The 12127-nt window shown below is 58.2% G+C and overlaps 1 protein-coding gene across 3 annotated transcripts; it reads left to right on the plus strand.

Moving 5' to 3' along the window:
- Window positions 1-58: 58 nt before the first annotated feature.
- On the plus strand, window positions 59-9183 carry LOC114502969 (cytochrome b561). Of its 3 annotated transcripts, none has more exons than XM_028520281.2 (6): window positions 59-163; window positions 6747-6961; window positions 7662-7760; window positions 7973-8076; window positions 8503-8660; window positions 8854-9183. In XM_028520281.2, exons 2-6 carry the CDS (start codon window positions 6763-6765, stop codon window positions 9044-9046), a joined length of 753 nt encoding a protein of 250 aa, XP_028376082.1. In that variant the 5' UTR covers window positions 59-163; window positions 6747-6762; the 3' UTR covers window positions 9047-9183. The 3 variants fall into 3 exon arrangements, with proteins under 3 accessions (XP_028376082.1, XP_035889422.1, XP_035889423.1); XM_036033529.1 differs by having other exon boundaries at window positions 118-218; XM_036033530.1 differs by lacking the exon at window positions 59-163 and adding an exon at window positions 4379-4400.
- Window positions 9184-12127: the final 2944 nt, after the last annotated feature.

The raw sequence follows: 12127 nt of genomic DNA on the forward strand, positions 1-12127 counted from the left end.
GGCCAAGCAGCCACCACCGCCCGGTCGCCATGACGACGCGGTGACAGCGAGGGCGCGCGACTCGCAGAACCGGCTGAGCAGCCGGGGCGCGGCGCAAGGAGCTCGCGGGCCGGTGGGCGGCGCAGCGCGGAGGGGACGAGCTCGGGGCCCGGCGCCAGGCCAGGTAGGCGGCCCGGGCCGGTGGGGGCGCGGAGTCCCGGCGAGGCGTGTCGGGGGGCGCGTGTGTGCGCGGAGCGGCCCGCGCAAGGCGGGAGGGCAGGCGCAGGTGAGCCCCCACCGCGCGCGCTGAAACAGGCGGGGCTCCGGGATCCGCAGGAGTCTTTCTCTGCCTTCACCTGCCGCCGCACCTGTCTCTCCTGTCACCTGCTTCTCCTGGCTCCGGGACCACCGGGCAAGGCCTGAGGTCACAGAGCGTGTCCGGTTCCTGAGCCTTCGGCTCCAGGGCTACCTCTGTGGCGAGTCTGAGGAAGTTAGAATGGAGGGGCAGTTTATCTATGGGCCTATGGCTAATATTTTGCCACGTTCTATGGCCAGGGCAGAAGTAGGGTAGAAGACTGAGAGAAGTGGATCAAGCACAGTTTGCCATGACTGGTCATTTGAAACCTGAAACGGGGACAGTCGACCTCCCTCCGCCTGTAGCAAGGCTGACGTGGCTAGACCCCTTCCTGGCTTTCCTCCGACATCCTTGGCTTCTTGGTGTGCGAACAGCAGTTGCTCCTTTGGGAAACTCTGACTCCTTGGGTTGGCTTTAATGGGCCGGGAACTGTGGATTCAGGGGGTGCAGAACTGCGCCGAGGGATCTGCTGCTGCCCTTGACTCCTGGGGGGCGGCAGGGCCACCGCCCCTCCCTGCGCACCTCTCCCCCAGGACACCAGAGAGACGCATGTGGACCCCGGAGTCCCGACAGGTCATGGAGGCCGGCGCCCCTCCCAGGTCCCCCCCGCGCACTGACTGCCCCTCTCCTCGTTCACTCTACCTCCGTGGTCTTTGAGCATTTCCTAAGAGTCATTATTCAGCCTGTCTCGATTCTGTTCCTGTATTTTCAGAGCAAGTTTAAACAAACAAAAAAGCTTTGCCAACTTCTTGTAGATACCTTGATTTCTCTTCTGAAATCGGATTGAGGCGGAAAATTCGCGGCCGCTTGTAATCGTCGAGGTGAGCCCGGCACAGAGAAAGGGCGTTACCGCCGCGTCCCCACTAGGAGGAGCCTCCTGGACCCAGCGCGGAGCCACCCTCCTCTTCCCAGTGCCTCCCTGCCACGCCCCGCCCCCCCTCCTTGGCCCGCAGAGCTCGGAGTGGTTCGGTAGCAGCAGAAGGCGCTGGTGGAGGAGCCACCCCAGACCCAGGGGCTTCCACTCCGTGGACAGCTGATGATGGACAGGGGGGAGTGTGGAGTTATCAGAGGGGGTGTTGCTGTCCGCTGCCACCTCGCTGTCTGTGGCTCCAAACCTCATGTGTCAACGGCTTTTGATGTGTGACTCTTCCGATTAAGACCAGATTCAGTGCTTGTTAGATTGCTGTTGACTGAATGCCTACTGTGTGTCAGGCACTGTGCTAGGCATGGGTACTTACCTATGCCACTGAATGTTTGCTTCAGGCCGGTCATGTGAATGAATCTCAGCATCCTCCTGCCTTAGGGATGAGGAAGCAGAGGCAGGGAAACTGGGCTTGCCTGGGAGCCCACACTCACAAACTGCAGGGCTGGCTTCGAGGTCGCATCTCTCCCACCAGGGCTGCATGGAGAATTTCGCAGGCCCCAGGTGCTTTTGCCCTGTGCAGACCCCTCCTCCACACAAATCGTGTTTTGCAACCGTGTTGGTATAAAGTCAAATATAGTCCTGGCTGGGTTCAAAATAACCATTTTTTTTAACCACCAAATTTATTTTTTTTCACCCAATTTTAACAGAAATAAAACCTTGTGGGGGGTGGGGGTCCCCACGAGTAATGGGAGCCCTGGCACTGCATCCCCTGTACCTACCGAAGGAGTGGGGTCAGTGTCTGGCTTTCAGCTCTGCCTCTCAGGGGGCTACTTGGATGTGGGGTGATAAGAAAGTGCCCCATATAGCAGCCCAGTCCTCATTTGGCTTTTCTTTTATCATATTCTAGGACATTCTAGAACAATTAAGATTTTCCCCCCTTCCCTTCAAGAAAAGATCTAGCCCCACTCCCAACACAGTCTATTCTAACTCAGTTAAATCCCTGCTGCTGATGAGGAGGGCGGTGGCCAGGCCCCCTGCCTCCAGGCTGCAGGACCAGGCAGAGTCCGGCCCCCCACAATGAGATTAGTCCCCGTGATCTTTAAAGAAACCAGGGCGGGCGTGCGGAGGGAGAGTGGCTCTCAGCACGTCCCAGCCCCGAGGCGCCTCCTGTCCCTGTCACTTCCATTAAAGTGCAGTCTGACTCAGGTGGCTGTGGGAGGGGAGGACCGACTCTCCCAGGAGCTGCCAGAGATCTGTCACCCACATCCGGTGCTCTGACAGAGGAAGGACAGTGGCCATGTAAGGGGCAATGAACCCCCTCTCCTTTGAAGGCTACTCTCCTGGGCAAAGAAAACCTTGGGGATGGGGAGTGGCTGCTTCCAGGCCCTTGAAAATGCCCATATTTTCGCTCTGGGAACACAGGACACCCCAGAACAGCCAGAGTTGGAGCGGGGGGGTGGGGCAACCCAGTGAGGAAGGAAGGGCCAGAGGGTGTTCTTGCTGCCCAGACTGGAGGAGCATGACCCAAAGGCATTCGCTTACTCGCTTACTGCAAGGTTTCAAATGCTGACGTGGTTGTGGGTAGGTCAGTTCCATCCAGCCTCACTGAAATGTCTTCTCCGAACCGCCCAGCCTCGAGAGCAGCCCCTCCTTGCACAGAGATTGGTTGTTAGTTTTGTTGAACTGAACAAGCAATGGGGAAGTGCCATTGCTGAGGGAGTCTTGCAGTTCATCGTCTCTAAAACACAGAACTGCTCACTACTTTGTCTTTTTTGTGAATCCGGATTTTCACGCCTGGATCTCATTGACTATGAGGTCACCCACAGGCGGGGAGGCGCAGGCCTGCCAGAGGTGGGCTGGTCTTGCTTGGTGTGAGTTTTCCTGTCCCCTTCACACTTGGGCTTAAAATCACCCTCAAATTGGAAGTGGGGCGGCAGGGACAGCTCGGGCCTCCGTAATTCCAAAGGTCATCCTTTATCTCTTGCTTCCTCCTGGATGCTTAGTTACCCGCAGCCCCAACGGACCAGGGGGGCTGCCTTTGGAGCAGCTGACGTGAAGGTCTTGCAGCTGGCTTGCCCTCCGTCACCCCTGTTCTCGTAACCATCTGTTCCCGCCCTGCCGTGTTTTTCTCCCAGGAGAGTCCCAGGGGACACCAGTGCTCGTGTGATGTGGGTTTAAACAGCCTTAGGAGCACGGTTGGGGAGGGGGGAGGACACAGCAGGACAGGCGTGGGAGGGGCGAGACTGCCTGGGAGCCCTGCTCGGCAAGCACCCACCCAGACCCGGGACGTCCAGTGTTTTGGGAAACAGGGCAGCTCTGCCCGAGTGACTGGGTGCTGGGATGAGCAAGGTTGCAACACCGACAGCCGGTCCGCAGGCCGTGCAGAGGGCGTGCCACTTGAGGGCGTCGAAGGCGGGAGGCGCTCTTCCTGTGCACGGCGCAGAGTGCGCCCCGAGGCCTGCATTACCTCGTGGCTTGAATTCTCCCTGCCCTTTACTTTAAAATCTGTCTCCACTCTGCACCGTGTGTAGGAGCCCCTTGAAGGCGGGGCCTTCCCTGTGCCGCTGCGGCCTCAGGCAGAGTGTCCGGCACCGGCAAGTGCTCAGGGGACAACAGAGCCGAGCAGCTGTTTGCTGCTGATAATTTTGGGCATGTCATTCACCCTCTTTGAGCCCCAATTTCATCCATCCAATTGGGAGAATACTGTTATCGTAGTGTTATTGCAAAGATTAAACGGGAGACTCGAGGGGCTGAGGACAAAGTAGGGGTTCCCTAGTCACAAAGTCCCCTGTTCTCCCCAGAAACACCGGCACGTGCCTCCACCCCACTCTGATTCCTGCCTGTCTCCTCCGGAAACTGGTTGGTTGGAAAGTGCTGGCTCTGGCTGGCTCCCCACCGAGCGGCCCTAAGGTCCAGGAGCGATGGTCCCTGATATCCAGCCCACTCAGCAGAGCAGGCCCCTTCTGTCCTTCCTAATTCAGAGCTAATCAGATTCTGCCCGCCCTGGGCTCTCTGGGGGTGAATCTAATAAAGGAGAGAACAGCATTTCTCTTCAGGACATTTCCCTTGTTGGAGCCGAGGAGGCACGAGGTCCCTGAGGACGTGCCAGGGAGAGTGAGACAGGCCTCCTGCCTTCAGGGGCTCGCAGGCTCTTTAGCAGAGAGGCCCGTGGGAGCTCAGGAAGGTGGGACTCCAGCACGGGTAAGCAAGCTCCAGGCCAGTCTTGGGGACACAGAGGAGGCGGTAAAGTGATGAACAGAATGTCCATTTCAGGTGGTGGGGAGGGCGGGCTGGGGAAGTGGAGGAGGGGCTGTCGCAGGGAGCCGGAGTGTGAGCCACAGGAAACAAGGCGGGCTGCAGGCTGTGGGCTGCGGTGTTAGAGCCCAACAGTGACAGCCCCCTGGGTGGCCGGGGGCTGCAGACGGAAACCGAGTGGGGATCACCTTACGGAGCTGGCATTTCACTGGCCAGGAGGGATCAGCTTGTTTGTGTGGTGGGCTCACAGCCCTGTCCCCGACACCGGCGAGTCAGACAGACTGAAGGGGGTGGAGAGGTGGGCAGAAGCTCTGTGCCCTGGCTTGGCTGATGACAGTGAAGATGGCCAGGAGGGACTGACCAGGTGAGAGGCCTGAGGGAGAGCCCCCAGGGGCCGGCGGCCGGCGGCCTGTCGGCAGAGGTGGCAGGGCTGGGACCGGGGGAAGGACCACAGCACTGGGCACCTGGGTGGCCGGGAGAGGAGTGTGACTTTGGAGGGGCTGAGTCGGAAGCATTTGAGGGTGTCGGGGTAGAGATGTTGGTGGACAGTGAGAAATGGGGCTTGGATTTGGGATGGAGGATAAAGCTGGCACTGGATTTCAGAATCATTCGTGTAGAGGGGACAGGCGAGGACAGAAGCAAGGGTTCACAGGTGGGGATTCACCGCCCGCCAGGGCTCACGCCTGCCCGGGGGGTATTTCTGCAGACTGGGGGAGATGGCCGGCGGATGGTGTCGAAGGCCTGGAAAGGAGCCCGGCCCTTCCCTAGGGATTCCACCTCTCCGTTTAGGAATTAGTTAGGCAAGCGTGCAAAGATGGTCACATTGAGTCTGGTGAAACACTGAAGGCTAGCTAAATGTGTAACAAGTGGAAAGATATGCACGGTCTCTCAGTAAGTTAAAAAAGCGGGTCAAAAATCGGTGTGATCCTGTTTAAAGAATGGGTATACATTTCTAGAAGAAAGAATGTGAGGATATAAATCAAAGTGCTGATTTGTTATATATTTTTGCTGACCTGTGTTATACTGTAGGGAGTCTGTATTACTAGCATCACCCCCCTTTAAATGGCGGAGTTGCCAACAGTTGTCAGACGCGGCGAAGGGCGAAGAGAACCGGGGTGAAGACAGCCGAACACCAGGGGGATGAGGCTGGGCCCCCTGGACATTGGTTCCCGAACAGGAAGGGTAGAGACTGTGCTCTGGATTAGAGGAGTGACCCCCCAAAGTCTGTCAATCAACCGTTCTCCGCTCAGCTTTCATCCCCTGCTGATAACAGAGGAGAAGCAGGATGTTTTCACAGCTGCTGGGAGACCCCGGCCCCGGGGCAGGAGAGCAGACAGAGTCAGGGTGAAGACCCAGCAGGAAGGCCAGTGTGGCCCTGGATGAGACTGTGGGGACACTGAGGGGACAGGGCTGAGGAGCCCGGAAACACGCCCCTCCGTGCAGCCCCCAGAGCTAGGCTTTCCGAGGCACACGAGCCAGCCTTTCCTGCGTGTGGCCCGGCACGGTGGCCTGCTCATTCTGGCACAGGAAGGTGTGAGCTGAGTGGTGTGCATGGAGCTCCCCATGGGCTCCGGGCCCCTCGTAGGTCTGTTTCTGGGGCCTTCAGTTTTGGAAACTTCACCTGAGGACGTAGGGCAGATCCAACCTGCCCTAAGTGGGAGGGAGAAGAGGGGGCAGGAAGGGGAAAAGGCTGCTGGCTGCTCCTGTCCCCTGGGTCCTGTCAGGCACGGGGGTCCAAGCACATTTGTCCCCCGTTGTGCTGGAGGTCTCCTCCGGGGCCAGGCCTGGGCCAAGGGCCGGGCAGGACTCCTCTGCTCCAGTTTCGAGGTGAAAAACCGCAGATGGGGAGGCAGGCTCCCCACTTCTCACACGAGATGTACTTTATGATCCACCTGGAAGGACAAAATGTGACTGACCCTGTACCTTTAAGGAATTTGGGATTCTCATTTCTCTGTATTTCACCTGTGAACCCCACCTGAGAAAGCCCAGGACCTCAGGAAACAGAGTGAAGCGTAGGCATGGGAACCTCCTGTCTCCCCAGAATTTGGAGGACCTTTACTTTCACCCTCTTTGCATGTGGAACTGGGGCCATTGAGGAGCAGCACAGCTGGGCCCTCCCATTAAGCTGCTCTGGGACTGGGAAAGTGGAGGATGGGCCTAGGAGGGGAGCTGGGGAGCTCGCATTATTAGCATTGTGGTATCAGCACAGGGTCGGGAGAGGGTGGTGGCAGGGGTTATCAGTCACTTGGAGGCTGTGGGCAGCCCCTCTGAGCTCTGCTCTCTCTCCCGCAGCTGCCGCCGCCTCAGCATGGAGAGCCCTGCTAGCCCCAGCACCGGAGCACTGCCCTACTATGTGGCTTTCTCCCAGCTGCTGGGCCTGACTGTGGTGGCTGTGACTGGTGCTTGGCTCGGCCTGTACCGAGGTGGCATTGCCTGGGAGAGTGCCCTGCAGTTCAACGTGCACCCCCTGTGCATGGTCATAGGCCTGGTCTTCCTGCAAGGAGACGGTGAGTCCTGCCCGGCTGCCCGGCCCTGCTCCCGAGGGAGGCGCCTTGCGACCCTGGAGGCCTCTCCCTGTTAGACAAATCTAAGATTCTAGAAAAGACAGAGAAGGAAGCTGGCTTGGAGCTTGGGGACACTGGGAGTCTGAACGGGCCCTGACGTCGGTGGATGGCTCCTCTTTTCCACCTGGTCGCAGCCCCTTCACCTCCTGCTGCGAGGAGGAGTGTGTGTGCCCCACAGGGAGGAGGCCGGGTGGGCTGGGCGCTGAGCTGTCTTCTGTAGACAGCTCAGGGCCGTCTGTAAGGGAGGGGTGGTGAGGAATGTCCGGCAGCCCTCTCTCTGGGGGAGGAGCAAGGTGGTGCTGGCTCCCTGCCCGCTTGCTGTGAAAGTAGTGACTATCTGGTCCGCCTTCTGTATTGGACTATTCGAGGATCATCATAGCTGTAAGGGGAGCCCAGAAGCTTGGGGACACCTCGGTGTGACTGCATGATGAGCCTAAAACACAGCCTGGAATACACAGGACACCTGACAAGGTGTTGGATGGATGGGGCACAGAGGCCCCAGCCCGAGGGACCCTGCTGGGCCTGTGGAGGCTTGATTTCTTCTCCACTTCCTGTGGCTGGGGTACCCAGAGAAGGCAGGCTGCCGAGGCAAGGCGGCCTGGGGGGCAGGGGAGCACACGACTTTCCCTTGCTCACCCTGCAGCCCTGCTGGTCTACCGCGTCTTCAGGAAGGAAGCCAAACGCACCACCAAAGTCCTGCACGGACTGCTGCATGTCTTTGCTCTCATCACCGCCCTGGTGGGTGAGTTCCAGGGCAAAGCCTTCCGCCTCCCAGGCCCCGCCCCCCCCCCCCCCCCCCCCCCCCCCCCGTCCCCCCACTCCGGGGGCCCAGGCTGGGACACTGGCTGTTGGAAAGTGCCCAGAAGGCTCGGTTAGTCGGGTTTCTCTAGGGTCACCTCACCGGCTCCCTTCCCCCATCAGCCTGTCCTCACATGTCCCCTGTCTCTGGTCCAGGCCTGGTGGCAGTGTTCGATTACCACAGGAAAAAGGGCTACGCGGACCTGTACAGCTTGCACAGCTGGTGTGGCATCCTCGTCTTCATTCTCTACTTTGCGCAGGTGTGTCCTTCCAGCCCCGCAGCCACAGGGGTGAAGGGAGGGGAAGCAGGGGCTGAGACTGTGCGCGTGGCACAGAGGGTCCGTTTTCCAGCGGGTGCACCCACAGATGAAGGGGGTGCTTTAGTACACTCGGATGCTGCTTTCAGATTCTGAAATGGGTACAAAGCCAGGACTTTACAGACGACGGGGCCTCAGATCCCAGCATCCTTCCAGCTGACACGCACATAATTTGGCCACAGGCGGGGCGATCCACGGGCCAGGCCTCTGGCCAGGACCTTTCCCATAAGTGCTCAGTGCCCCCACCTCCGCCACTGCACGGCTCTGAAGGCGGAGGAAACCTGTGGGTGGGTGGAGGGGTTCGCAGCGTGTCTAGGTGCCCTCGGGCGGGTCAGTCTGACCCAGTCCCCGCCTCGCCTTTCCTTCCAGTGGCTGGTGGGCTTTAGCTTCTTCCTGTTCCCGGGGGCGTCGTTCTCTCTGAGGAGCCGATATCGCCCCCAGCACATCTTCTTCGGTGCCTCCATCTTCGTTCTCTGTGTGGGCACAGCCCTGCTGGGCCTGAAGGAGGCGCTGCTGTTTCAACTCGGGTGAGTGTCCTGCGGCCCTGGGCCTCTGCCCCCGGAGCCAGTCCTCCGTGGAGTCAGCCACATGGTGGCTTTCCTCTGGGTGGGGGTGGAGGGGCCAGGGTTGCGTGGAGGCATCTTTCCGGCCCTGGGGCAAATGACGTGTGGCCTCCCGGTGACCCCGTGGGTGGCTTCTCCCTCCCACCCTGACCTGCAGGGCCAAGTACAGCACGTTCGAGCCTGAGGGCGTCCTGGCCAACGTGCTGGGCTTGCTGCTGATCGGCTTTGGCGTGGTCGTGCTCTACATCTTGACTCGCTCCGACTGGAAGCGCCCCCACCAGGCTGAAGAACAGGCGCTCTCCATGGACTTCAAGACACTGACGGAGGGCGACAGCCCCAGCTCCCAGTGACAGGCTGCGCTGGGCCCGCGGGAAGGGAGGGCCCAGCTGTGGGGGCCTCCTCGGGCCGGGGTCGATAGGTGTCTGTCGCACAGCCTCTGGGGCTGCTGGTGGATTCCCAGCTCTGGGGTGCTGCCCGGAGTAGGGGAGGGCAGGGCGGGGGGGGGGGGGGGGGTTGCGTAGCAAGCCACTCCGAGCAGTGATTTCTGGGCTGTAGGGCTTGACCACCTCGGCTTCCCCCTCCTCGCTGCTGCTTTAGTGTCCTGTTACTCACGTGCAGACCCCTGCCTGTGTTGTCCCTGTCACTTCCTCAAATGGAGCAGCTTTGCACAGGTGTTTGGGTGGTCAGTTCTGGTCACAGAAACTCTGACCCCTAAAGGAGACAGAGAGCGCTCTGCCCCCCCCCCCCCCCCCCACCAGGGCAGCTGGTGCTGGGCCGAGTTCAAGGGCTGCAGGAGAAACCTGGGGCCCCAGCAACAGGCCTGGCAAAGTCAAGGCTTGCTTTGTGTGACTGAATTCAAACCAGGAGTTTCACGAGCCTGGGCCACACATGGTCCAAATGGGCTGGGTCTCTGGCAGCGGAGCAAGTGATGTTATGTGTAAACTATGTTGGTGTTCTGAGCCAGGTTCCCCTGCAGAGGGGAGGGACTGGCCCCTGGGAGGCTCTGGAGATGTGGCTTTGGCCCAGCTGTGCTATAAGCCTTCCCTTCCTTTAACTCTTTGGACCCCGGATAGCTTTGCTGGGAGAGGGGGTGGGGCACAGGACCTCAGACACACCTGCCCTTGGCAGCTGGAGAGGGAGGAGGTGGCTGTCTGTGTGTGGGCCAGTATGGGTGGTGGCTTACCTTGTGGCTGGGCCTGTGGTTCCCGTTGTCCCCACCCTCACGAGCCAGGGCAGGCACTGCTCTGATCAGAGGCTGACAACACAAACCTTTTTTAAAATGAAAAGCTGCTCCACTTGCCCCCTCACTCTTTCGATGGGGAAGGTGAAGGCAGGGTGGGCTGCCCTCTTCTGTTGAGGAGGCCAGCCTCACCTGCCTGCCCTGACACGGCCCTTCTCTGCGGAATGTTGGGACTGAGTCCGAATCACATTGATCCCCCAACCCCACACGTGGGCTGTGTTGTCGGCTGAGTCACTGCTTGGCTTCAGCTTAGAAATAACGTGGTCATGGCGTTGACTTTGTGTGTCTTGGACTTGGCGAATGCTCTCTCCTTGTTTTCCTTGTTTTGTGGGCTTTGAGGAACACGACACATTCAAGACATATGGTTTACGTAAATGAAGAAATTAGTAACATTTCCAAATCTGACCATCCCTTTTTTAAACAGTTGCCTTTTTCACAGCTACACGCTGCCTTAGAGAAAGGGGCTAGTCTCCTCTGCCACTTGGATCTGTAATGCTCAGCATTGACCCTGGGGCCTGCTTCAGGCCCTTGTGCTTCTCAGCAGGTGGCTGTGCCCTCCTCCTCCGGGAGCTGGGCTGCCCAGGCTCCCACCCGGCCTCTCCAGGCTCCCCTGCATCTCGCCTGATGAGGGTGTTGGCTCGGTTAGACTGCACTCGGCAGGAGCGTCATTGATTCTTTCGTCACCTGGTACACACTTGTGCAACCCAATGTTTACATGTGAGAAAACTCCACCTTACACAAACTACCAAAGTACAATTGTGGGTCCCCTTTGCCAGAATGCCACATAAAGAAATGGAACCTCAGGTTTGCAATAAAAGTCTGTCAACCGATCTGTTTGCCAAAGTGGATGTTGGATGACTAAGCAGCAAAAAAAGCCTCAGAAAGCTGATCCGTGGTGGTTTATTTTATTTTGCCTGTGACCAGTCTTTTCTGAAATACAATGTAGTGTTGATGCAACAGATGATTTAATAAATGTCTACAGCAGATGTCTCTCCTGCTACCTTCATTTCTTGTGACAATGAAAGGAGCCAGTGCTTTTAGCAGAGTCGGGTACACGAAGATGGTTCTACTAGGGTAGAGAGGAACAGAGTACCCCCTGGCTGGGCGCACAGGTAAGTGGAAACGGCCCCTAACTGTCCAGTCTCTGGACCAGTGGGGGGGCCCTTCCACGTGGCTAGGGCAGCCTTTCCTCTCCGCGAGAGTTGCCTGGAGGGTGGAGCTGTGAGGGCCTGATGAAGGCCGAGGCGGGAGGTTTCCCCCAGTATTCCATTAACCTAGTTTCTTTTAAAAATATGTCTGTTCCTTAAGAAGAGCAGCAAATGTTTGAGAACAAGCCGAGGTTCCACTTGAGATCACTTCCTGAGGCTCAGCAGATGTGTTTATGGAAACGCTGGGCGGGATTTCACCAGGACGCACTGTGTGCTCCTGAAAAGCCCTGCCGCTCACAACAGCTCCAGGACTTACACTAGTCAGGGGGTCACTCTGTAAAGGAGACATACAGCAGATCCTCTGATGAGGTAAATAATCCTTTGGTGACATGAATTCTTCCTCACATTTCCTTTATTTTCATTGTGGTATCTGGTTTCTAACGTGTGGGCCAGAGGCCTTTGCTTTACGCATCTTTAGAGTCTTATCTCCTGAACCAAGACTTCTACGTGGAGCTTCATTTGCTTAAAAACACACAAAGCATGTTGCTAGATACATGTCACAAGTTGGTCTCTCAGTCAAGGTCAGAGCTGCTGGCTCTCAGGGTGAAGGCAAAGGCATCCTGGCCCCATGAGTGGTGAGTGTGGCATCTCACCTCTGGCCTTTGCACTAGCCTCTGAACCTTAAGGGTCTCTGTGTGTGTGTGAACATTCAAACAATCCCAGACGGGATGATGCCTCTCCCTCCAGAGTGTTCCTTGTTCACCTCATCAGGCAGGACCAGCCCTCCTCACTGGATGCGGAGCCCTCAAGGTGCCAAAGTTGTTCCTCTTCACCTTGGCCGAGCTGTTTCTCCAAAGAGGCATGAAGTAGCATTTCCCAGGCTTCCTTTTTGACCCACTGCCTGTGCTCCTTCTGCGGTCTTTCAGGTCGCTTGCTCTTCTCAGTAAGGGGCAGCGCGGCCCAGGGGAGAAACAGCCTCACCTTTACCTGTGTTTCAGCTCAGGATCTGCTTCCTCATTTGTGTTCTGGAGAGAACCGTGTCG

This window comes from Phyllostomus discolor, chromosome 8, assembly GCF_004126475.2.
Source record: "Phyllostomus discolor isolate MPI-MPIP mPhyDis1 chromosome 8, mPhyDis1.pri.v3, whole genome shotgun sequence".
NCBI lineage: Eukaryota > Metazoa > Chordata > Mammalia > Chiroptera > Phyllostomidae > Phyllostomus > Phyllostomus discolor.

What these genes read in the sequence shown, in the direction of transcription:
- LOC114502969 (XM_028520281.2), top strand. Translation starts at nt 6,763, where the DNA reads ATGGAGAGCCCTGCTAGCCCCAGCACCGGAGCACTGCCCTACTATGTG. An exon ending in GGTCTTCCTGCAAGGAGACG is followed by an intron (nt 6,962 to 7,661) that starts GTGAGTCCTGCC and finishes CTCACCCTGCAG; the next exon opens with CCCTGCTGGTCTACCGCGTC. An exon ending in TCTCATCACCGCCCTGGTGG is followed by an intron (nt 7,761 to 7,972) that starts GTGAGTTCCAGG and finishes TCTCTGGTCCAG; the next exon opens with GCCTGGTGGCAGTGTTCGAT.